The following is a 23,207-nucleotide window of genomic DNA, read 5'->3' on the forward strand; positions in this document are numbered from 1 at the left end:
TTCAATTATTGTTCTAGCTGTTCCTAAACTAAGATTAAGCACTATAAGTAGATATAATGTAACCCAGTGTTTTGTCACGGGGAGTTTACCTTGCAACATGAAAAACAACTTTGGGGGGGTTTCCTGTCAGAGCATGCAAAATATTACATGTACATGTCCTGCACCCTGCCCTATGGGCAATTAGGGCGTATTTTAGGGATTAATATATCAAAAGATGTATTTTGCCAGTTTGAAATGGCAGTTTAAAACTGCTCACACATGCTGAAAGTGCAGACTTGGAGACCCGTTTTACAGTGCTACTTTGGTGGGTGGAACAATGAGTGCTGCAGCTCACTTGTAGCATTTAGTTTACAGGCCTGGTGTTGTGCCATACCCTAGGGAATTATAGGTAATTGAAATGTGCCAATTAGATGTATGTCAGTTTTGTCATGTTTTCGAAGGGAAAGCGAAGGCACTTTACCACGGGTTAGCAGATAAAGTGTGGAGAATCCTTTGTCCCACAAAAACGGGTTTAGTTAAAGAAGGTGAAAATGTTGGGGCATGCCACTCAAAACATTTACATCAAAAAGACTGGCTCAAATAACAATGTCATACAGGAGAAAGGTTTTCTTTTAAAATGTGGTTAGAGTTACTCCTTAATGGAAGTTCTATAAGATGAATATTGAGAAAAACTGCCAATGTATAAGAATTTGACAGATTTTTATTTGCAGGCCTTAAATTCTATATTTTGAAATGTAAAATCTTGTCAAAGGGGCACTGCGCTACCCCTCGCCTACAATTCCTAAGCCCTCTGTAATATGAGATGAGGCATGTTGCTTTTCCGCTGCTGGTTGCATGCGCAGTTCATTTTTCCCTTTCTCTTAATAGGTCTTGAAGCTAAGGAAAGAACTATTGAAGACATCCTTGGTGACACAAAGCTAATGAAACTGAATACATTTGTGCAGGTAATAGAAAAAAACTTTGTCTGCTACTTTCACTAGCCAACATGTATCTTTGATGTATTCCTCTTTGAAGCAAGTGGTGCTAGAAATTCCAGTAGTCACTGGTGTCTTCGCCTTAGAAGCTGTGTGCTTGTTATGGTAGATGCCAGCGCTACTGTGTCATGCAGAATTTCATCTGACTGTAGCTCTGTGGGAGAGTGTAAACACTATTCATCAAAAATGTAGAATAGGTTGCTCATCCATATTAATATCTATAGCCTGCAAGTTTCCTAAAAAATGTGGTAAGGAGTTAATTCTCTCAAGGGGCCAGGAATTGGGAGTTTAGGTGTTCAAAATAAGTAAGTAATACATTTATTTGTTTGAAATAACCATAAAGTACACAAAACAGATACGACACATGAGGGTTTCAATTTAAAATAAAACTAAAAACAATGAAATGATAAAAGTGAATAATGCACAATGTACTTAATACTCTGTATAAGGGGTGATAGGTGTATCGCAGTCATACATAAAATGCATGGTGCATTAAAGTGCACACTCAATATTCAAGCAAACAAAATCTGCTAAAAACTCCTAGTCAAGGGTTGAATGGTGTGTCAAAGTCTTGCATAAAAAGCATTGTGCATTAAAGTGCAAGGACAATATTCAGACAAATGAAATGTGGAGCATATATATACCGTAATAAGACAGTTCAGGCCATGGCAGCAACCTTTGAGGCATACAGGATCAGTTGGGCCTAGAATTGATCCTACAATGAGTAGAATCGCAAATGCATTCAAACAATGTGAAAAGCAGCACAAACATTAAAATTACTGATTAGGCTGGATTCCGTACCCTAAATGTATTTGGAAAACCCTGGCCGATGGTCTTTATTGCCTGCTATAAAAGTATGGACGTAAGAATAAATTTTATCAATTATACAATTTCCTTCCCATCCGTATCCAATAACCACAAACTCCGGATTTAGCTTTTGTATATTTATTACAAAGCCAAGAACAACAAAATATAGACACACCTCAAAATCAGAGTATAAAGATACATGAAAACCAATGCAAAGCTCAATCTACGAATATAGTTAATGCGACAAAATAGGCATAAAATGATGAATTTCAAAATAAGAATACAGCCGAGTATAGATGCGGCGTCCAAATCCTTTTTTATTAAGATTTAAGAACATACATGGGAGGAATTTAAAGAATAATCTGTTCCTACTCTGTTTCTAAAGTGGCATCCCTTTTCTCCCTTCCTAGTAATTTCTCCAAAGGTGTCAGCACGTGTTGACTTCCAAAGAAGTACACTCGCGTTAAATGGGTCTAGTAGCATAACGTTTCAGAGCTCGTTCTAAGATGCTCTTCTTCCTCAGTCAAAAGCAGAAGTCCTGCAGATCTGTCCCTGTACCTAATGCAAAAAGGTAAAGTTACACCCCTAACAGGTCACATGGTATATTGTTCCGTGAACACCTTCTTGAGTAACTTTCCACAAAGTCCAATTATTTCAAACCTCTGTATGTCGACCTTGGTTCCCAAGTTTCATCAGGCAAGGAAGGTGTTCTATGGACAACAAAAGGAGCTCAAGGGGGAAGGTACTAGGAAGGAGGAGGTAGCCCCCCACTCAGTCAGTATTCAACACAAAATACCTCCTCCAACAGACACCAACAAATCAGGCAGACCTGGAGTAGAGTTGCAACTCTACTCCAGGTCTGCCTGATTTGTTGGTGTCTGTTGGAGGAGGTATTTTGTGTTGAATAAGGACGGTGTCCTCCCTTTTCTCTCTCCGAGTGCCTTAAAGACATTCCTTTCCTCCCATGTATCTTCTTAAATCTTAAATAACGAGGTCAAATTCCTGCAGTAGGGGTGAAAAGAAAACTTTCTACACACATACATTTTAATCAGGAGAAATGAATTCTTGAAGCAATGAAATTCAGACCTACAATTCTGGCTAACTTAAAACATCCTTTAATATGCACTCATTATACAGGCCTTTATATGAATCTTGTAACAGTGAATACATTTAGTTACTTATTAATAAACATAGACGTGCACAATTACATGATTTCTCTAAATTCATATGAAATATTAATTAGTTCTGTAAATCACACCATGATTTCACTCCATAGATTTTTATACAATAATATATAAACTTAATTTTAATATGCACAAAGTTAAACCAAACATTGAATATATATGAGTACAGTTTGTTCATGAATATAATGCACCCCTTACAAATTTAAGAGCGGTGAGTGCTCTACCAATACAAAGACAATGTTGGAACACATATGGTGCAAGACTTACATATACCTAAAAATAGCGGTTAATACCATAGCATTGATGATTAAGACTTTAAAAAATTCATTAGACCCAGAACTTATCCCACAAAAAATATAGTTATGGGCTGTAAAATACATATATTTAAGATACAACAATCGAAGCTTATGAAGTATCATATTTTTGGTCTGCCTGGCAGAGAAGAGGTTCTCCACTACTTGCCCCAGAGGGGAAGCGCATATGAGGTTACCCAAACGTTTTGGTTCTTCTGGACCAACTCGAGGGCAAAGATTTGGCAACACCGCAGACAATCGAGACTTTTGTTTCGGCACGCAGCAGCCTGAGAGCCACATAGCACTATCTGGTTCAAAGCTGCTTACAAATGGGTAAAATCCAGTTCTTCCTCAGGCGCTCATAATCAGGGAAGAAGAATAGGAAATGTAATATGGTTTAATCTGCTTGCAAACAGACTGGGCTCATGTCAGCAGCAGCCTTCCCTTTTCGAACAAAAGGAGTTACATGGACGAGTGCCATGCTGTAACTTAATATACAATTATTTGGACAGTTGGAAATGCAATAAAGTCAAGAATTTTTTTTAATCTGCTATGATTTTTAGGATCTATAAAGTCTGACTTGAGAGATCCTTCAACTTTCAAACTCCACTTGTTTGTCTAGAATACATCCTCGACACAAGCCCTAGAAAGGGGTTTCTACGGTGCCCTGCTTTCCCAGTAGTCACCAAGCTCTACCTGTGACAGGGTTTCCTTGAAGTTTTGGTGCCACTTTATTTTCTTATCCCTGTCCAGGTCTACTATTTCCTTAAACGCTCTGCAGTAATCTTCAAGAGCTGGGGTGTACTTCAGTCTCTAACAGTATAGAACAGGTCTTAGTTTAGCCTTATGTATGATAGGCTTCACACTAGGGGTAGGCAAAACTTGCTGATTTTTACTCTACAAAATTCCACGGAGTTGCATTAAAACTCAGCGAGATTTCTACGGAGTTCTGACCACCCTTATTGATACCAAAAATGAATATTGAAATATGAATACCACGGGCATGTTTCACAAGTCATCAAAAATGTATTTAATTGCAGGAAGTCAGCTGTCGCTGAGCACTTTCATAACAGTGCTGAAGTACTTAAGACCATTGCTAAGGGTTGGGCAGAAATGAAAAGCATAGCTAACAACTTGCACATTGCAGATCCCATATTTAGGCTTAGTGCACACATTATACATTTAGTTCTGTTCATGGCTTCCATAATACTTGAGGTTTTCAGGGTCAAGACCTTATGCTCACAGCCAACGTGAACACTGCATAGGGGTGCAGGACTTCACAACAGATGCAGCCCAGAATCGCCAACATTGCCTTGTAATCAATGTGTACCTGCCACGCACCCGGACTTTACAAGTTGATGCAGCTTTACTCTTCCACCAGCAGCCCTTGGACAGGTGCCGAGTCCGAGCCTTGGCCATCTAGCAGCTAGAAGGTGGAAAAGAGAGCAAAGCGCCATGGTTCTTCTTAACTTCCTCAGCCAACCTCTTCTACCCAGGGTCAAGTTCTTTAAATCAAGTTGCATCCGCAGGTGGGATTATGGCATCACAAGTTCAGATGGGCTGACAGCCTGAAACTCCCATTGGTTAGTTCTGAAACTGACCAACCTCCCACACACACTGATCGCTTCCCTCATTGGGCCCCGAGCTGAGCTCTTTAAAAAGTGCAGTCGCTAGCTTACTTTGTATTTTCCACTACTCGATGGAACTAATACGCAATCATTTTCCCACAACACTAGTGCAAAACACAGCACACACTGGTGTAGTAGTCTGCCTAGCTGTTTTGGGCACATTACAACGGAGTCACGTGACAATCAACTAAATCGCCAATGGCCTAAATAACACTTATCACCTGCACTGGGTCATAAATCGTCATTGCCCTTTTCAAGGTGGCCCATCCCCATGCATGCCAACCCTCCTGATTCAGGCGGGAGAACACCAATTTCCAGGCTAGTCTCCCACCTTCAAATTCCTGCTTGCAAAAACTTGATTCCTCTGTGGGCTACAGGTGACAGGGCTGGTATTATGCAACTCTGTGTATGCACTGGCAGTAACCTGCTCCCGCAGGCCAGTGCACAATACCTGCATTACGCTCTCTCTGCCTGCCACAGCTACTTCTCCGTGCTTCTGGCAGGAAAGGAAATAAAACATACATTGCATTTCAAATATCCGATCCTGCAGCAGCACACTTGCAAAGCCCATACATAACAGTAACCCGATTCAGGCCCCAATAAAAGTCAATGGGTTAGTGCATGTCTCAGCTGCCTATATTTCAGCCACTGTGCAGTTGGCATCTGATATTCCTCCTGTAGGTGGCCGAAGGGGAAAACCCCATTTGCATCCCACACCTCAGCCAATGTGTTGATGTCAATCCTGTTCCAGCCTAGGAAGTCCTTCAAGTCAGCCACCCATTTCAGTCAAAGGGGAGTTCCAGGTGTGAGCCTTCATTGTCCTCAGTAAGCTATTCCAGACATCCTGAACTGTAGTGAGCGGACATGCCTGCCCATCTAAGCTGCCCCATATAGCACATGCATATAGCTAGTCTCCCATTTGTAGTGTACTTTCACACCATTCCCTATCTATCAACTGGAGCCACCTGGTCATCCGACCCTGCGTAGACCCAATTGTTCACTACTCCCATCTACGCTGCCTCATAATACTTCCTGAAGTTAGGCAGTGCGATGCCCCCATCATATTTAGACAGGTGCAACTGTCGCCCCCCTTACCTCAGAGCAGCACCCTCATGTGGGCGTCTACTTGCTAGAAGAACATTTTTGTCAGCCTATATGGTCAATTCTACAGTGTGTATAACAATCGAGGCTTGGCTGTAATCTTGAACATTGCCTCTTTACCCAGTAGCAACAGAGGCTGCGTACTCCAGTGTTTAATATCCTTCTCTAGCCTCTGCAACAGTGAGTCAGGGTTAGCTCGAGGGTAAGACTTGGCAACCCTGGTTATCCATATGTCCAGATATTTCAAACTATGTGGCTCTACCTGTAACTGGAGTGGCATCGGGCCCATCTGTTTCCAGCCCGCTGTAGGGAACAGTAGTGACATCTACCAATTAATCACAAACCACGGAAATTCCCCAAATATCTGGAAAATCTCACGGATGCAAACCAGTGACTGGTCTGTGTGGGTCAGATAGAGCGGAATATCATCCGCATATAATGGTATTCATTCTTCCCATCCAGAACCACCCGCCCAGCTCCAAATCTGGGTGTCCACCCTCATGAGAGTTTCCAGGGTATCTATCACAGGAGCAAAGAGCATTGGTGAGAGGGGACAACCCTGGCATGTGACCATCCCAATTGAAGATTCCCACGAACGACAGCCATTCACTTTTAATCTAACATGGGGCTTCTGATAAAGTAGTCTGATCCAAGTAATGTAGCGGGTTCTAAAGCCCATCCTCTCCGGAAGCAGGAACAAAAAACGAATTGAAAGCCTTATTGGTGTCTAAGGATACCACTGCCTAGGGCTCTTCCCCAGCATTAGGCTGCACTATATTATTATGGAGTCTTTACAGATTCAGCATGATCGAGTGACAAGGCATAAATCCTGTCTAGTCCAGACGCACAAGATCTGCCACCACCCTACAGAGTCGCCTGCCAGAACCTTTGCCAGGATTTTTGCTTCAATATTTAGTAAGGAAATTGGTCTATACGAGTCGCACTTCTGTGGAGGTTTCCCTGCCTTGAGTATTAGAACGATGGTAGCTGAGCGCAAGTCATCAAGTAATGACCTATTTATACTTCTGAAGCATCAGCTTGGTCACTTTGCCTGTCGTTTTGCTGAAAAATTCCACTGGCAGCCTTCTAGGTCCTGGAGCCTTCCCCACCTGCATCTGCACCAAGGCCACTGTTATTTCTGCCTCATTGAGATTCGACTCTAGACTTCCCCTCTGCTCCAAGATCAGGGTTTTAATTGAGGGGTCTTAGACAAAACTTCTAATCTCTGACTCTGTACCTCACAACCTAGGGTCATAGAATGCCTCCATATACGTTCTAAATGTCTCCACAATCTGCTAACTGCCCCTCACCACATGCCATGATTCCAAGTGCAGTTCTTCTCTGCTACCTATCCAAGGCAGTAATTTACCTGCTTTAGCTCTAGCTTCATAGGTGTACTTCTGTTTGCTAGGAAGGAAGTTTTCGTTTTGCGCTACCTCCTTATATTCCGTGCATTGGCACTCTAGTGTCACAGAAGGGAATGTCTCTGGGTGTGAGACCTTTTCTCTCTAAATCTTCTAATTTGAGTTTCGACTTCTCAAGGCGCTGCCTTCTATCCCTCTTTTCCCTTACCTCCTCATCTATCAACACCCCCCTGAGTGTGGCCTTGTATGCCTCCCAAATCACACTGGCACTATCAACCTTGCCAGTACTTTTCATTGAAATACCGGTCAGTGGCCTGTTTAGTTCTTTAACTATGTGTTAGTTCACTAGCCTCCGGATGGCCATCCGCCATCCGCCATGCATAGGGTTCACTATCTCAAGCAGTTGTTATGGTGACCTGTAGGGGTGCATGATCTGATATTCCCTCACTAAATATCTAGCCTCCGAGAACCTCCAACTACTATCCCTGGGTCCCCGGATATAATCATAAGCAGATACATGTTGAGGAAAATCACAGTTTCACCCTCTCACTCCCCTTTAATCACCATATAGCAGCCACCTTATCCGTCCAGGTGTAAAGGATCTGGAAGGTCAGAGACTTTTTTATTAAAATGACCACCCCTCTTGAATTTGAGGTAGGCTGCGCAAATAAAGCTACCTTGTATGTGCCCCTTCCGAAGCTATTATGTTGCGTATTCATCAAGTGAGTCTCCTGAAGGAATATCATGTCAGCTTTATACCTAGTGAAGGCTATAGTCACAGAGTTTCTCTTCAGTTTATTACCCAGCCCATTTATATTCCACAAGACTAGGATTGTTATGTGACCGAGCCATATCATTTACAACTGTCCCTATACCCCATACCTAATCACATAGGGGTGTACCACCACTGCTGTGCATCCTGGTGCAATGTCTATGCGTTGATCCCTTAGTTAACCGTAACAACTCCAACCAACTCCCCTCACCCTACCTTACCATGCTGTGATTTAACCCCTTCCAGGCTGATGACGAGCTGGGCTCGTCATGGTGTAGCCTCCTCGCACACTGATGACGAGCCCAGCTCGTCATGAAGCATGGGTTTTAGAAAATCTGAGCACAGGAGGAGAATTCCACTAGCGCGGATGTGGTTAAAACTCAATACCCCCTCCCCCCAATTAACGTATATGTGTGTTCCCTCACACCCTGAAACATGATAACCCACCATCTTATACAATGGTCATACGAGGGTGGCTCCACAGGCCCCCCCCAGTCCAGCCTCGAAGTCTAACAACGTATCCTCAGGCCCACATTGGGGGCCGCCAGATGCTTTATTCACCCCCTGGGCCAGTGTCGCTCATTCAGTACTTACAGTTCACTGGCACTGTTGGACACTGATCAGACAATATGGTGTGACGTATTCGGGATATTCAGCAGCAGGTTCTCACTTTCCCTCTTTGTGCCAGATCCCGCAGAATCTGTCCCTCTCTCCCCCTCCCACAGCTAGGGCCCTCGATTTAGATTTGTCCAGTATGTCCCTGCAGTTTTTGATGGTGGACACGCCTATGCTTGTTCTGCCTTCTTCTGCTTCTTCGTAGGGGAGGATCTGTTGCCTGCACCTCTCCATTTTCTGGGCATCCGTTGCTGCCATTCCGAGTCGTTCCTCAATGACACTACTCATTGGGATACTAGCACTTTGCCCTTCAGCCATTGCCACACCTAATTCACAGAGAGCAAGAAATGAGCCTTCTCCTGATACACCACCTGTAGTTTTGCCAGGAAGAGGAGGCCCAGTTGGCGTGGTATGTTCTTACTAGGCATAAATGCCCCCTCTGTCTTTGGACGAGGGACGTGTGACCTAGGTAGATGTTGACCTCCGTCCCTCCAGCTACCACGGGCCGTTCCTAGCCCTGAAGTTCATTAGGCATGAAGTTATCGGTTGAGGAGGCTGCCCCAGGGCTAGGGCTCTTGACTTGATAACTTGCGCTCAGCTACCATTGTGTGGTCTCTCCACCGAATAAAAGCACAAGGGATTACCCTGCATCAGAGTCTTCTACAATAATTCTTCCACAAAAAGTTCAATGTTCTGGCACTCCACCTTCCCAAGTACCCCCACAAGTCTTATGTTATGTTTCCTAGACCTCCCTGCTGCGTCTTCAAAGCGATCGGTGAGGGCAGCCATGTCTTTTTCCAGTGTTGCACAGTGCTTCGTGAGGTCCTGAACTGCAGGGTGTGTTGTGTCTAGTTTCAATTCTATGTCTTGGACTCTCTTCGATAATGTCTTATGGTCTGCCAGGAGTATGCTGACTTTATTCACTACTAATGCAATTTGCGTCTCCGGAGTCAGCTTAGAGTCCTTGATTGCCACAAGAATGGCCACAGTTTGCGCCACAAGGGAGTGTTGCTCAGAGTCCAGAGACAAGCACTCTGCTCCCTCCCCTTCCACTAGCATATCTGACCATTTGATCTTTGCCGCCTTTGTCTTCCCCATATTGCACCAAGCGGTAGTATGGTGTGCAGGTATGTAACTTTGGACCTTCCGTAGGGTTTGCTGAATATTTGTGCCTCTCACTATGGGGCTCAGTAATTATGTCCATGGTGCTCTACCACAGATGACTCAGTAATCCTCCCAGCTCTCTCCTCGTTCTGCCGCACCTCCTGCAGTGTGTATCCAATGTCACAGACGGGACAGCCAGGAGATCACTAAGAGTCCCCCTTGGTCACCATACAGTGCTCTGCGGGATGTGAGGGGAGGGCAGGTGATGCATGCAGCACTATAACGGTCTCCCATCTCCAGCGGTGCCTTCTGCCCTTCAGAGATTGGGGCCTTCAGTCAACCTCTGCTACTTTCGGCAAGCAGGGGAGGGTTAGTAGACTGCCGGTCGGGATCCCTGCCTTGCGATCCCAGGCCAGGTCAGAGTGTCCGTTCCTAATGGGAGGGTGCCCCCATTTCCGTTTCACCTCTGGGCACCCGCTGCGCCCGTCGACACGCCTCTGAGCCTCCTCAGCTCTGCTTTGCCCGGTGTCTTCTCCACCTGCATGTTCTTGGCCATTCTCCCCCTCGGTCGCGGTTTCCAGAAGTGCTTGGCCGAGGCAGCACCTGCCCTATCACCACTGTCCAGATGCCATTTGGGGGGTCTGGCCCTAACTTTGGGGACTATGTAGCTCAGTGCAGCAGTGAAGAAGAGTCCCCTCCCCGATGACTGCTCCATCAGTGCTGCCGGTATCCCAAAATGAGTAGCAGGATGATCAATTCCGGGGCCTCCCGGACGGCAGGAACTCAGCCAAGTATATCCGCCACAATTGCCTACCAAGCCACGCCCCCCCATATGACTCGCTATTAATGTTGCCCAGGAACATAGTTTAAACCAAAACAAGTTAAGCATTTACGGTTTTGGAATTCAGAGGATTTCATTTGTATTCTTAGGAAATTGTGAGTCTCAAGTTCCCATGGGCAGTTCTCAAATTCTTTTGTGAATTCCAAGGTTCTTGCATATAAAAGATTGTTCATATGTGTAAATGTAACAGCTAGGCCTTTATGCTTGTATAACTACTTTGCAAACTTAAATTTTTGGGCTTTTCCCAATCCTCATTCTCTCTCAGGATTTAGATACTCCTTCTCTTGCCAGGCCTATTTCGCTGATTATATACACAATAAGACTGAATTGAATATGCTTGAGAATATCCCTAAATCTGCACTTTTTACAGTGTTCACTTACTTTACAAGGTATCCACGAACAGCAAGTTCCCAACTCCTGGAAGTACAGTATCACAAACATAAAATGGCACTATGTTTCAATAATTTTGTGTGTGGGTAGTTTTAGGGGTGGGCCGAATTTGCGTAGTTGCGCTACGCATAGCTCTGCAAAATGATCAAAAATCTCTGCGAGCACGCAAAAAATCTGCGAACACGCAGAATTGCTTGTTCCGCGTGTTCGTGATGCTTTTTTCCTGTTCGCGAATGCTGTTTGCGTGGTCGGTGAGAAATATCTTGTGAACGCGCATTTTGAAAGCGCGAACAAGCAAAAAATGTAACAAGGCTGCAAATCGCGGCATTTTTGAGAATTCCGCGTTTTCCGTGGAACGCAAAATTACCAAAATTCCACGAGAATGTAATTTATCGCCCAGGCCTAGGTTTTTTATAGTAAAATTACTCCATGTTAGTGCAGTTTTTCATGACTAAATCAACTTGTGAGTGTACATTCACAATTTATGAAAAGAGTACATTCACAGTTAATATAATGAGAATTTACAGATGTGAAAAATGTAATTTAACAGAACAAGTGTTGATAATGTGGAGTGTGTTTAAATTTAGAAGCATGACCGAAGTTTAAAAAGGGCTTGGTTTTTCGCCATATAATTTTTTTTTTAACAAGTCTTTATTGAGAATACGTACAATGCAAAACATATCAACACAGTGCATTTGATAATGATACATACATTGTTACCAATCAACCGTCACACCTTAGAGAAAATATCAGCTTCCGGGCTCGGACACTGTATCTCTTTGGATATCGCTGTCAAGTGTCTGCATATCGACCAGTTAGTAGTCAGCTCAGCAGCAACTGAGCCTACTCTATCATAACACATGACATAAGTTGTACAAAGTATATGTAAAACGAACTATGTAAATTCGACAATTCTAAGCAGCAATAGAAGTAGTAATGTGCAACTGTGGTAGCACTTTTACCCCCAACCTGCGCCAGAGGGGAGGAGGAGAGGGAGGAGGGGAAGTGGGAAAGGGGGAGAGGCGGCAGCTCTCCAGGACTGACTGCACTGTCATCAATTTACCCACGCATGTGCATACATGCATGCGTGTGTCTGCCATCTATTTTTGAAGAGCGGGTGGCCTCAGTTGCGTCCAGTGGATGGCACCTCTTGCCAGTACCAATACTATTAGGGCAAACCTGTGTCTCATTTTGGCCCCTCGTTTGAGGTCAGCAGTGCACCCACAAGTCAGTGTTTGACCGAGGCGTCCAACTGTATGCGAATGGCTTCTCGCAGAGCCCGCAGCACCCCCTCCCAGTATCTCTGTAGCTTTCTGTACTTTCGAGTCATATGTAAGAACATTGCCAGATCTGACCCACATCTGCGACATGCAGCAGACATCAATAAATTATGCCTGTGTAACCTTTGCAGTGTTAAGTAATAAGACTAGGTCATTTTGAACCATGAGTTGCTCGCTATTTTCCTGATCTGAGCACAGGCCCTCTAACATTCTCCGTAAGTGGCTCAGGCAAGTCGCCAATCCATCTATCGCGGACCACCTTCATATCTGTCTTGCAATCTCCAATCATGTCTTAATAAATGCAGGATATTGGGCCCCTGTTGGAGTCAGGTTCCAGCAGCAGCCATGGTGTCTCTTATTCTGCCAGCTCCGCAAAAAAATCTGTCTTGACTTCACGAGCCATACGGGACACCATAGAATATAGCCTAAACAGTCCATGCTGTCGCTGAAAGAAATCCTGTGCTTCCCCATCACGAGGACAGTCCCATACAGGCATAGGTCTCCAGCCATGTTGCAGCCCCTTCAGGCCAACGTGATATATCCATCACTGTTTATGTATGCCAGAATGGCGGTAGCTAGCTAAGGGGTAGTAACCTGGTGTAAGTTGCCCTACGCAACACAGCTTGTGACTGCCTGCTCCCTTGCCGGGAAAAACAGGCAATCGCACAGGACTCTTGCCCCCTGACTTAGGTACCTTGGGAGGTTCATACTGTCTCCCTATCCCGTCAGCAAGGTATTTTCCCCGTTTTGGCTGTCTGCGCACCGCATATTGTAACAAGACGCAAAATAATATATTTGCAGGTCCTGTAGACCCAGTCCTCTGAGCTCCATGTCCAGCTTCAGTATCTCGAGTTTTACTTTGCTCTTCTAAGCAGTCCACACGAGGGACATCAGGAGACTATTCAATTTGGCAAAGGTGGATCTCGGGATACTACTTAGGAATTCTGGAGGACATACGGTTATCGAGGCAGCCACCCCATTTTACCCAAGACCACCCTGCCTATCACAGACAGTATCAGTTGGTTCCAGAAGCGAATAAATGCTTCTAGGTTCTCAAGCACCCTACCCATATTAACATGGCTTAGCAGGCTTCTGAGGTATGACTCAACTGTATTTCCAGTTGGCTGACGTGATCCCGCTCTCACTGGAGCTCAGTCACAGGAGACTGGCCAGGTTCATACTCACCAACCCCGGTAGTGGGAAAAGCACTGTTTTCTGTCTGTTGACCTGTAAGCATGACACCACACCAAATTTAGCCATTATCTCCAGCAGCGCTCCTATCAACCTTTCTGGGCGGGTGACATAGACAGACTGACAGAGACATACATCTGTATATAGCGAGACAAGATGGGTATTACCCACCTCCGCGATACCTCATTCAGCCATGTCTTGGTGTAGCCAAATTGCCAAGAGCTCCATCGCCAAGGTGAAGATAAGTTACAACAAAGGCCAGCCCTGTCTCATACCTCTCTCAATGGGCTAGCAGTCAGATACTATGTACTCATTTCGAACACACGCAGCAACCTGGATGTAGAGTAGCTGCACCCAGGGCAGAAAAAAACAGCCCCAGCCCCAGCCCTATCCTTCTCAGCACCTCCCAGAGATATTCCCAGTTGAGCATGTTGAGCGCTTTTTCGATATCTAATGCTACCAATGCAGCCTCCAGGTCTGTATTCATCACAGAGTGTAGAACATGGGATAGTCTGCGCAGGTTCATCAGTGTCCCCCTACTAGGTATAAAACCGCACTCATGTACCAAGTGAGGCACCACCCCCACAATCTAGTCACAAAATCCTTCGTCTGGACCTTAATGTCAACCCCTAAAATAGACAGAGGCCTGTAGGAACCAGGGTCTGCTGAGTCCCTGCTTCGCTTAGGAAGCATGACAATCTGGGCCTCCCTCATGGACTCTGGCAGTACCCCCCTGCCGTCTCAACTCCTGTAGAGTCTCGAATAAGCGGGGAACCTTAGGGTCGGAGAACACCTGGTAATATTGTGCCAGGAGCCCATTCGGGCCCATTTCCTCCACCCTGAGCTCTTCCTCCAGCCCCCTTCCCAGCATCTGTAAGATGGGGGAAGGACTAACCTATCCAGGAACCCTCTGGCACCCACCAGCCGGACCTCAACCACCTCACTGTACACTGCTGCCAGGTGATCCCACAAGAGAGAATTAATGCATGCCTGTGTCCCGGCCACAGTTCCATCCCGACTTCTTAGTAATAGGATCAACGAGGTGGGCGTTCTCTCTTAAGCAGCCATGCAAGTAGTTGCCCTTACTTATCCCCCTCCCTGTTCAGCCACTGAAGGTGTTCATGCTAGACCAGGTGGGCCAACCTGTCACAGATCTCCTCTAACTTCCTCGGGACATCAAAAACCCTTCCAACCTATCTCCCACAACATATGCATCCTGTTGGAGGTCTGCTATTGCTCTCTCCTCCCCGGCCAACTCCGCCTTGTATTGACGCTGTTTACAGCTGATCCTAGGCATGCACTCTCCACGTGTCACCACTTTCAGGGCATCCCATTCTACAGCTCTCTTCACCATTGTTAACTAATTGGTCTGATAGTAACTAACTGTCACTTCCCAGAGTTCCTCGCAGAACGGGCACAAGCGCCACAATAATAATACAATTTGTATAGCACATGGCTAATCCAGAAAAAAGTGTCCCAGCGCTAGAGAGCTGACACAATAAGCTCTAGATAACACAGTTTAAGGGGGCGCTTACTCTACACAGAAGATCCAGGTTGTTCGTTTTCCACAAGGGCACCCTCGGGCTAGCTCCACTCAGACCCCACTCTAAAAGTAGCGGCACTTTGTCTGAGAGGAATCAGCCCATAATATGCACATCTAGAACCTCAGCAGCTAGCTCCTCCAACACCAGAAACCAGACGGCTATACGCTTCATGCAGCGGTGCAAAGCATGTGAACTCCCTGACCCCCGGGTGTGTTGCACAACAAATTTCTGTATGATTTTTGCACTCCACTACAGCCCTCAGCACAGCTGACACGCACGGTATCGGGAGCTGCTGCAGAGGGGTGTCCATCCTGCCGCCCACCCAGAACACATTTGAAATAACCAGCCCATAGGAGGGAGTCTATGCATAAGGGAGTAGCTCTCGCTCTGTCTCGAGGTAGAATCCCCCATCATCGGCATTCATGCATGTACATTCAACAGACACACCTCCACACCGTCAAACAGGCCGCACAACAAGAGGCACCTACCCTCAATGTTGGCTTTAAATCCACAAACCTGGAAGAAGACCTGCGGGGCAACCAAGATCATAACTCCCTGTCCATAGTTCAAGTATGTGGTGGAGTACAGTCTCCCTCTGACCTACCTTTACACTTTCTGAATCTCGCCCTCCATCAAATGTTTCTCCTGCAGCATAGCAATATGTATGCCCTGCCGGCGGAGGTACGTCTCTATCCTATATTGGTTAACGTATGGGTTGAGCCCACTGACATTCCATATCGCCAACCTAAAATGCGCAACCAGAAAACCTCAATCTACCTACCAACACCCCCTTGGCCCCTTAACCTCTAACCCCGCCAATTCCCCAAATCACCACAAAAACAATGACCACACCACTGCTGCTGACACAACTGTAACATACGCCCCATCCCACCATCCAGGTAAACACAGAAACTCAACTTCTGCCTCCCCAAACATCTCAGTCCTGCTATTCCCACCCCTTTAATAAATCCTCACTCCTACATGTCACAACTTAGGCTTGGTAGGTGTCTCAGCTCACACTTAGATCACAGTCTTGGTAAGTATCTGGGGGGAGCTTTGCCCAGTTCCAGCCACAAGAGCAGCCACCCAGAGTGCAACAAACCCCAAGCCTACCCCTGCCAGCACACTCGATACACACCCACATGACCAGCACACTAAACCACATACACATAGTGCCACCACACTCAGTCACCCCTATCACTCACACTCAATACCAAACAACCAAATCTACGGCGGAAGCGGCCCATCCTGTTTACTCAGTGTATGCTACTCACCTGCACACACACCATCATATTTCTCACATAACATGCGAGCCAATTCACCAATCTGAGCAAGTGGAGCTTCCAGCAGACCTCCAAATCTCATGTTTCATGAAGCTATTTCATGAAGCCGCCCATTCAGAAAATTTTAACACAGTGTTCAACCAGTGCAGAGGGGTACCAGTGTCATTCGGAGCCAGCACAGTGTCAGGTTCCTATTGGTTCCAGGGTTTCCCCCACCACATCCACTGTACTCTCGTAAGAATTGGTGGCGGTCACCACTTCTACCGGTTCTCTCGCCTCCTCTCCCTCTGGCCACTGCCGCTCCAGATCCAATGTGCCATCCCATTGGACTACCGGCTGGGTGGTGGACCGAGAGGCACCCACCACCCTGTTACCTGTGTCTCCCGTCTGCCTCAAGAGGCGTGTGCCCTGAGTATACTTTCTGGAGCTACAGGGGACCGGCACTGTCATCCAACCTTCTCTTCGTATCTCCAGCCAGTGCCATACCGCCTCAGGTGTAGTGAAGAAATTCATGTGATCATCATGGAGTATTTTCATCTTTGCCAGGAAGAGTAGCATTAATGTAGTCCTATTTCTTTCTACTTTCCCATTGCATTAGCTGTACCTATCTTGTGTCGCCTGGGAAAATGCGGATCATCAGATTTTTTATTGTAGGGTCCCTAGCTTGTTGGACTACTTTCAGGGTGGCATCTCTGTCCCTGTAGTTGAGTATATGTGTGATCATGCAGGGGGCATCAACACAGGGGGCCTGTGTGCCCTTTCTATCACAAAAAGGGATGACAGCTTAGCTGACGGGATCGCAGATGCAACTCAGCACTCAACGAAACCGGAGATTGTATCGCTGGGATCATCTATCTGCTTCTTCGACCCTGTCTTCCATTGTGGTCATCCGGGCCACAGAGGCCAGTCAGTTCTGCCCACAAGACAGTGACTTCTTCCTGAAGCTCTGTGGCCAGCAACCTCTCCGCCACCTTTCGGAGGTCCATCCACAGCAGGATGACATCCTGCGAGGCAGCCTGTATCTTAGCTTGAACAGTTACACTCAATAGCAGCCAATATCTGAGCACTGGTGAGGCCCTGCAGCCCCTGCAGGCACACCACTCGATCCAGCAGTAGGGAGGTCCCCTACTGCACCTGTCCCAGGGCTGTGAACTGGTCCATCTTGGTATCTTTCCCCATTGTGTCTTTTTTTGCCCAGTGGGGGGTGAGCCAGAACTTAAACACATTGGGCCCCTCACAGCTTGTCCAGAATCTCCCCCTGCTAGTCTCTCATATGTGCCTCCAAGGGCCCCACAGCACTCACCAGCTTCTTCCCATGCAGCAGAGTCAGACATGTCTCACCCCTAGCTAGTCCTCTGGTCTCAGCGGAGGTAGTGGGGGAAAGTGCTAGCTACAGTCACAACTAGTTACCTACTAACATCATGACCATCATAGCGTAATGTCATAATATCAAAAAAAATATATACTTTTTCTTTGCATGCGTTACATCGCATGCCTTTATAGCGCGGTCATTACAATGACTGCGTTTTTACAACCTGAACTATTACATCGCAAGTCATTTCAACGACTTACTGTAGGGACGCACTGGACTTAGGAATAGTATAATTTACTATTCCTACTCCAGTTTGTGCAACAGCAGGGAAGGTGTTGGATTCTAAATCCAACACCAATGTGCCCCTTACACCAAGTCATTGAAACAACTTGCGATGTAATGGTTTGCGTTGTAACAACGCGGACGTTGTAACGACCGCCTTGTAAAGGCATGCGATGTAACGCATGTGTTGTTAAGGCTGTTTCCCTATCAAAACGCAAAGTCAAGACAGGCATCATGTACTGAAAAAAGGACCCTAAACACTTTCAGATATTGGCATTTGGTCAAAATATTTGTTTCCTCTTAAGAACCAAGTCTTTCAGACAACCATTTGCTGGGTAATTCTTTATTTTTTTAAAGGATTTTACAAAACCATACATACCTTATCATGCAACCCAATAAAGGTAATCACAATTATATCTTAGCAATGTTCAGCAGTTTTCAAATGTTTGGAAAAATAATCAAAGTGATTAATTTGGACCGCCCCAACCCTGCTCTAGTTTATAACAGAGCGGAAGACACTACATTAAGATGTAGTAACAGTCCACTATTGCATTCGGAAACCAGCCACCCTCCAATCACTCATTGACTGTGCCTTTGACCCGGGTCTGCCATGTCTGTTTTGTTTTTTCTCATTGTCCTGATTTCAGGAGGAGGTTTTAACATATTCATTTTTTGGACAAGGAAACTCTCTTTCTCTGTAATCAGATAGATAACGATACTGGTTAGCCAAGATGTAGAATGTTTGTGCCAATAGAAGTACTCCTTGAATAGAAACAAATTTACTTCTTTTAGCATTTAGACATTGGCAGTAGTAGGTTTGAAAAGCTGCACCAGTCTCAAGTTTCCAGGCATAATACTGCCAATCAGACACTCACAAGTCAAGGAGGTGAATGCTTGCAAGTAATCTAACCACTGGCAATCACTCAGGGCAGCATTCCAAACTACTGTTTCCCACTTTCAGTTCCACTCTAGACAGAGGGCCTGATTTAGGATTTGGAATATGGAATAAAAGTAGACATTGTTTTGGCCACACTAACTTTATGCTGCCCACCAAATTTGTATATTGGTAGGAACCAGTGACGGCTCCTCTTCTAAGGCAGAGGAGTGGCGCCTGACTGCTTTTTAGCAGTGAAATAAAGCAAAAATAAAGTGATAATAACTCGTGTTATTATCATTTTATTTTCTCCTACTTATGTAGCTTTGCGTGAGGGAGCGGAGGCAGGGGAGGAGTGGTTGCACCCTTCTAAGTGCGCAATGACTGCATGGCCGGCCCTCTTGGGCCGCCCAAAACAGTCTTGCGCACTTCGCATGTTTTCCATGCAGGCTGCACTACAGCCTGCTTGGAGAACATGCCCAGGCTCCCAGTCTGTGTCCGAAACGCGGAGCTCAGACCAATCACAACGCTGCTAAGGCAGCAATATGATTGGCCGACTCAGAGCCTGGGTGTGCTTCCTGTTGTGCAGGTCAGCGTGGGAGGACTACGGAGGAGAGACACGGCGAGGAAGTGGCGAGCAGGTACGTTTTTTATTGTATTTTTTGCTGAACCCTTCACACGCATTGTCGCCCCTGCCCCTGCCCCCCTACCTTCTATCTATGCTAGCCGCCACTGCCTGTTTCCCAGCTAAAGCCAAACTCAAGCAACAAACCGTGATACTCTTCATCACAGCCATCTGTCACATTATAAACATGTCCATAAACGAGAAAAGTGCAGTTTGGATGCACTGGTAGCAAATCCTGCATTTACTAAATGGGATTGTGCCTTTATTTATTGATTACCACATTTTTTCTATTACAAGACACATGGTCGGCTCTTCTGTCCAGATTATAAATCTCGTGTACTCAATTCTTAAAAATGCTTAAGAATGAGCCTGTCGGGAGAGGTCTTTGGAATTGAATTTAAGAAATAAAATGAGTCTGAGAGGTGGATGGCTCCTCCCCATAAGGGCACTTCATTGACCTGTAAAGTGTAGCAGTGTTCTTCAGATTACATTTTTCACATTCCCCTGTTTAATAAAAATGTCAGTCTAAATATAGCTGCCATTTTTATCTTCTGCTACCTTCTAGCCTTATACCCCTTGCTCAAAGAAGAGGTAGGGGACAGGGAATGTTAGAATGTTGGCACTTTTTCAGATACTTTAAAATGTTCTTTGAAGTTGTGGAATCCTTGCATTATAGTTGGTGCTGTGTAAACTAGCATGTGCTATAGCATGGGAGTGCTACTCTTCAGTGTACATTTCAGGCAATGGCTTCTGTCACAGTTTTTGTTTCTATATTTTTTTCCTCTCCAGGGCTGCATTGACTGGAACCGAAAGATCCTTAAGAAGGAGTTGGGTTTAGAGGAGAAGGACATCATTGATATCCCTGTGTTGTTTGAAAGAGATGAAAAAGAGTCCAGAGTGGCTGCTCTCTTCCCAGACCTGGTGAGCAGAATATAATGGGCCTTACATACCAGTTTGGAGCCATTGCTTGAGATTGCATATACTATATGTATTGTCACAAATAACTCCTTATTTCTTGTGATACCAAATCTTCTGTGTGCCTTTGTATTCCCATTTCCAAGGGTTGTTTGTTATGGGAATTGTACTGGGTGCCTTTTATGTAAGGGCCACTAGAGGAAGTGAGAAAACACAGGCTCAAACTCCCTCTCCCACACAATCACCGTCTCTTTCTTGATCTCTCTCTCCCTCTTTCTCACTCCCTCATCAGCCAAGAGAAACCACACATTTGCAAAGTGACTTTAGTTTTTGAAGGCTCTGTTAAAGAGTCACTAAGCAGCTAAGACATCAGTATTCATGTTGAATCTAAATGAAAATTGTAAAACATTGAAAAATAGATGAGATTGCTTATGGGTAAGAAAGGAAATATATGCATTGAAATAGGAACTGGAAGTTCTGTAGCTGAGTAAATCAACACCTACTGATTAAGGGATTCTATTTAGACGCAAATCATCAAAAAGGTGATCGAAGCTTCGAGACAAACTAGGAGCCTGATTCTAAGAAATCGTCTTGGGCAGTAAAATGCAAACAAGCTGTGCAAACACCGCAATGATGGCGGTGAAAAGATGAACCGTCTAGATGAACGACAAGTTTCACAAGGTGGCATTTTTTTCTTATAGCCCCACTGGTATCCGGATTGTAAGTACTAGAATGCTACCCAAAGAAGCAAGGTAAACAGAATGGTTGGACTGTTAAGTTTCCACAAGGGATTCGAGAAATCTTCTGCTGGCAATACACCTTCCACTAGAACAATTACCCCAGAACTACTGTCTAGCCGATCGATCAGGACAAGGTTTAAAGAATGGCAGTCGATCGGCGACTGTGCCGCCGAGTAGGGAGCTGGTGGTTTATTGTCAAATGTCCTTGCCTCTGATCTCTTCAGAAATCTCCAGATCCTCCTGAATGCTGGTCCGCTTTGTATTACAGGTTCCCAGTACACGGTTAACTCCAACAAACATGTGTACAGTGTTGTGCGAATAAAAGTGATTAACCTTTCCAGCCCTTGGTTCTAGAAAAACATATTCTTCCAGTGTTTGTCACATTGACAAGTAACTTGGTTATCACCTCCAGGAGAGTAATGCATCAGTTATACAGGGAGAATAACTTAACCTGCAGGAAAATTAGCGGTTCCCCAAAGATTAATTGAACTTATGAGCTGAACTATATGCCTGCCATGATTGATCAATTATTCACTCCATCTGCCAATACCAAACTCATTGTCATTAGAGAGGCACTAGTGGGGTGAGGGGTCAAGAAAATGTCACTCTCAGGAAATAATGGCGAGGAAGATGAACTGAGCTAAAGATTGGATCTGGATGACTTCTTGACTGAATTTTGTAATATCCCTTTGCTCTCTTTGTCTAGGTGAACATGATAGTTTTGGGGAAACTCTTGGGCATTCCAAAGCCTTTTGGCCCCATCATCAACGGCAAGTGCTGCTTAGAAGAAAAGGTGTGCTCCCTGCTTGAGCCCTTGGGACTGACTTGCAACTTCATCGATGATTTCAGTTCATACCATGCGCAGTTAGGCGAGGTACACTGCGGTTCCAATGTCCGCAGGGAGCCCTTCGCCTTTAAATGGTGGAACATGGAGGCTTGAGCTGTGAAATGTGTTATGAATATTATGTAAAGGCAACTGTGAAGAATGCAAGGGCACCTTGCTCTCTGGAGCTGATGGAAATAAATGTACCTGTTGGAAATCATTTTGCTTTTTATTCAAGAAATAAAGTTGGACACTAATTGAACAATTAGGATCATTGTGGTCTGACATGTACACCAGTGAGTCATTTAAGTATGGATGTTGGGGGTAGAGAAGTAATGTGGAATAAAGCTTATCAGGGACAATGATTTGTGAGATGGGATTGCCTGTGGGGAAGTAATCCTTTGTAAGGGAAGCATTAGGGCTTGGCAATGTTTTGAATGTGATTGTTTGATTGTATTGACTTTGTTGAAGTTTTGGAGTGTGGCTGTGATTATGCGTGCCAAACATTGGGTTTATTGCAGTTTTAGTTGAGCAGTCAGTAGAGTAGTTAAATCACTGGGGGTTAGAATTCAGGGATGGCAAGAGTATGGTATCTATTGATGGAAAATGTGACCTTTCTTTTGATCAAAAATTTTCATGGGCGATTCTGATTGATAATGTACCCTTCACATTAAACGACACTGTTGGTTAAAACGTTTTGTTTTCTTATCTTTTGATTGAAAAATCAGCTAACCAGAATCTAATATAAGTCTGATGTTATTACGATTGCTATTCTAGGATCTGTCCTAGAGTACCTAGGCTCGGTTCCTTGTCATGATTATGTGGCATGGCATTGCTATCACTGTGGATGTTTTAGCGTGCGTAATTTTGATAACATTTTCTCTAAAACAAACCTTTGATCAAATGCTAAAAACCAATTTGTTTTTATACAGATAGCTTGCCAAAGAAGACATAATACTGAGAGTAAGCAGCCTGTGTGTGTAGCTGGATCTGTCATTCATGGCTTCAAGGTCACCCTATAAGTCACCATGTTCATGAACTCATTAAAGAGTATAATTTGTTGTGTTTTGAAATTTGAAGTCATTGTTAGCATGGTGACGATTTGAGCGTAACAGTAACTTGGTAAGAGAAAACGCAAATACGGGACCACAATATTTACGTATACAACAATACACATCAGTGGACTGGATTCCAGTCATCTGAGGGCCAGCATAATACCAGATGGGCTAGAATTCTGGAAGCCATGCTGCTCTATCAGAAAATAG

At 45.0% G+C, this 23,207-nt stretch overlaps 1 protein-coding gene across 1 annotated transcript in view; it reads left to right on the top strand.

Annotated features, from left to right (window-relative positions):
* LOC147711065 (protein-arginine deiminase type-3-like) overlaps window positions 1–22,635 on the top strand; it is a 361,895-nt gene extending 339,260 nt beyond the window's left edge. Inside the window, exons 14-16 of the mRNA XM_086921888.1 lie at window positions 868–944; window positions 20,254–20,385; window positions 21,826–22,635. Of these exons, the coding sequence (XP_086778014.1) occupies window positions 868–944; window positions 20,254–20,385; window positions 21,826–22,059 (443 nt within the window). The 3' untranslated portion in view covers window positions 22,060–22,635. The remainder of the gene's footprint in view (window positions 1–867; window positions 945–20,253; window positions 20,386–21,825) is intronic.
* Window positions 22,636–23,207: the final 572 nt, after the last annotated feature.

This window comes from Lissotriton vulgaris, chromosome 5, assembly GCF_964263255.1.
Source record: "Lissotriton vulgaris chromosome 5, aLisVul1.2, whole genome shotgun sequence".
Taxonomy (NCBI): domain Eukaryota; kingdom Metazoa; phylum Chordata; class Amphibia; order Caudata; family Salamandridae; genus Lissotriton; species Lissotriton vulgaris.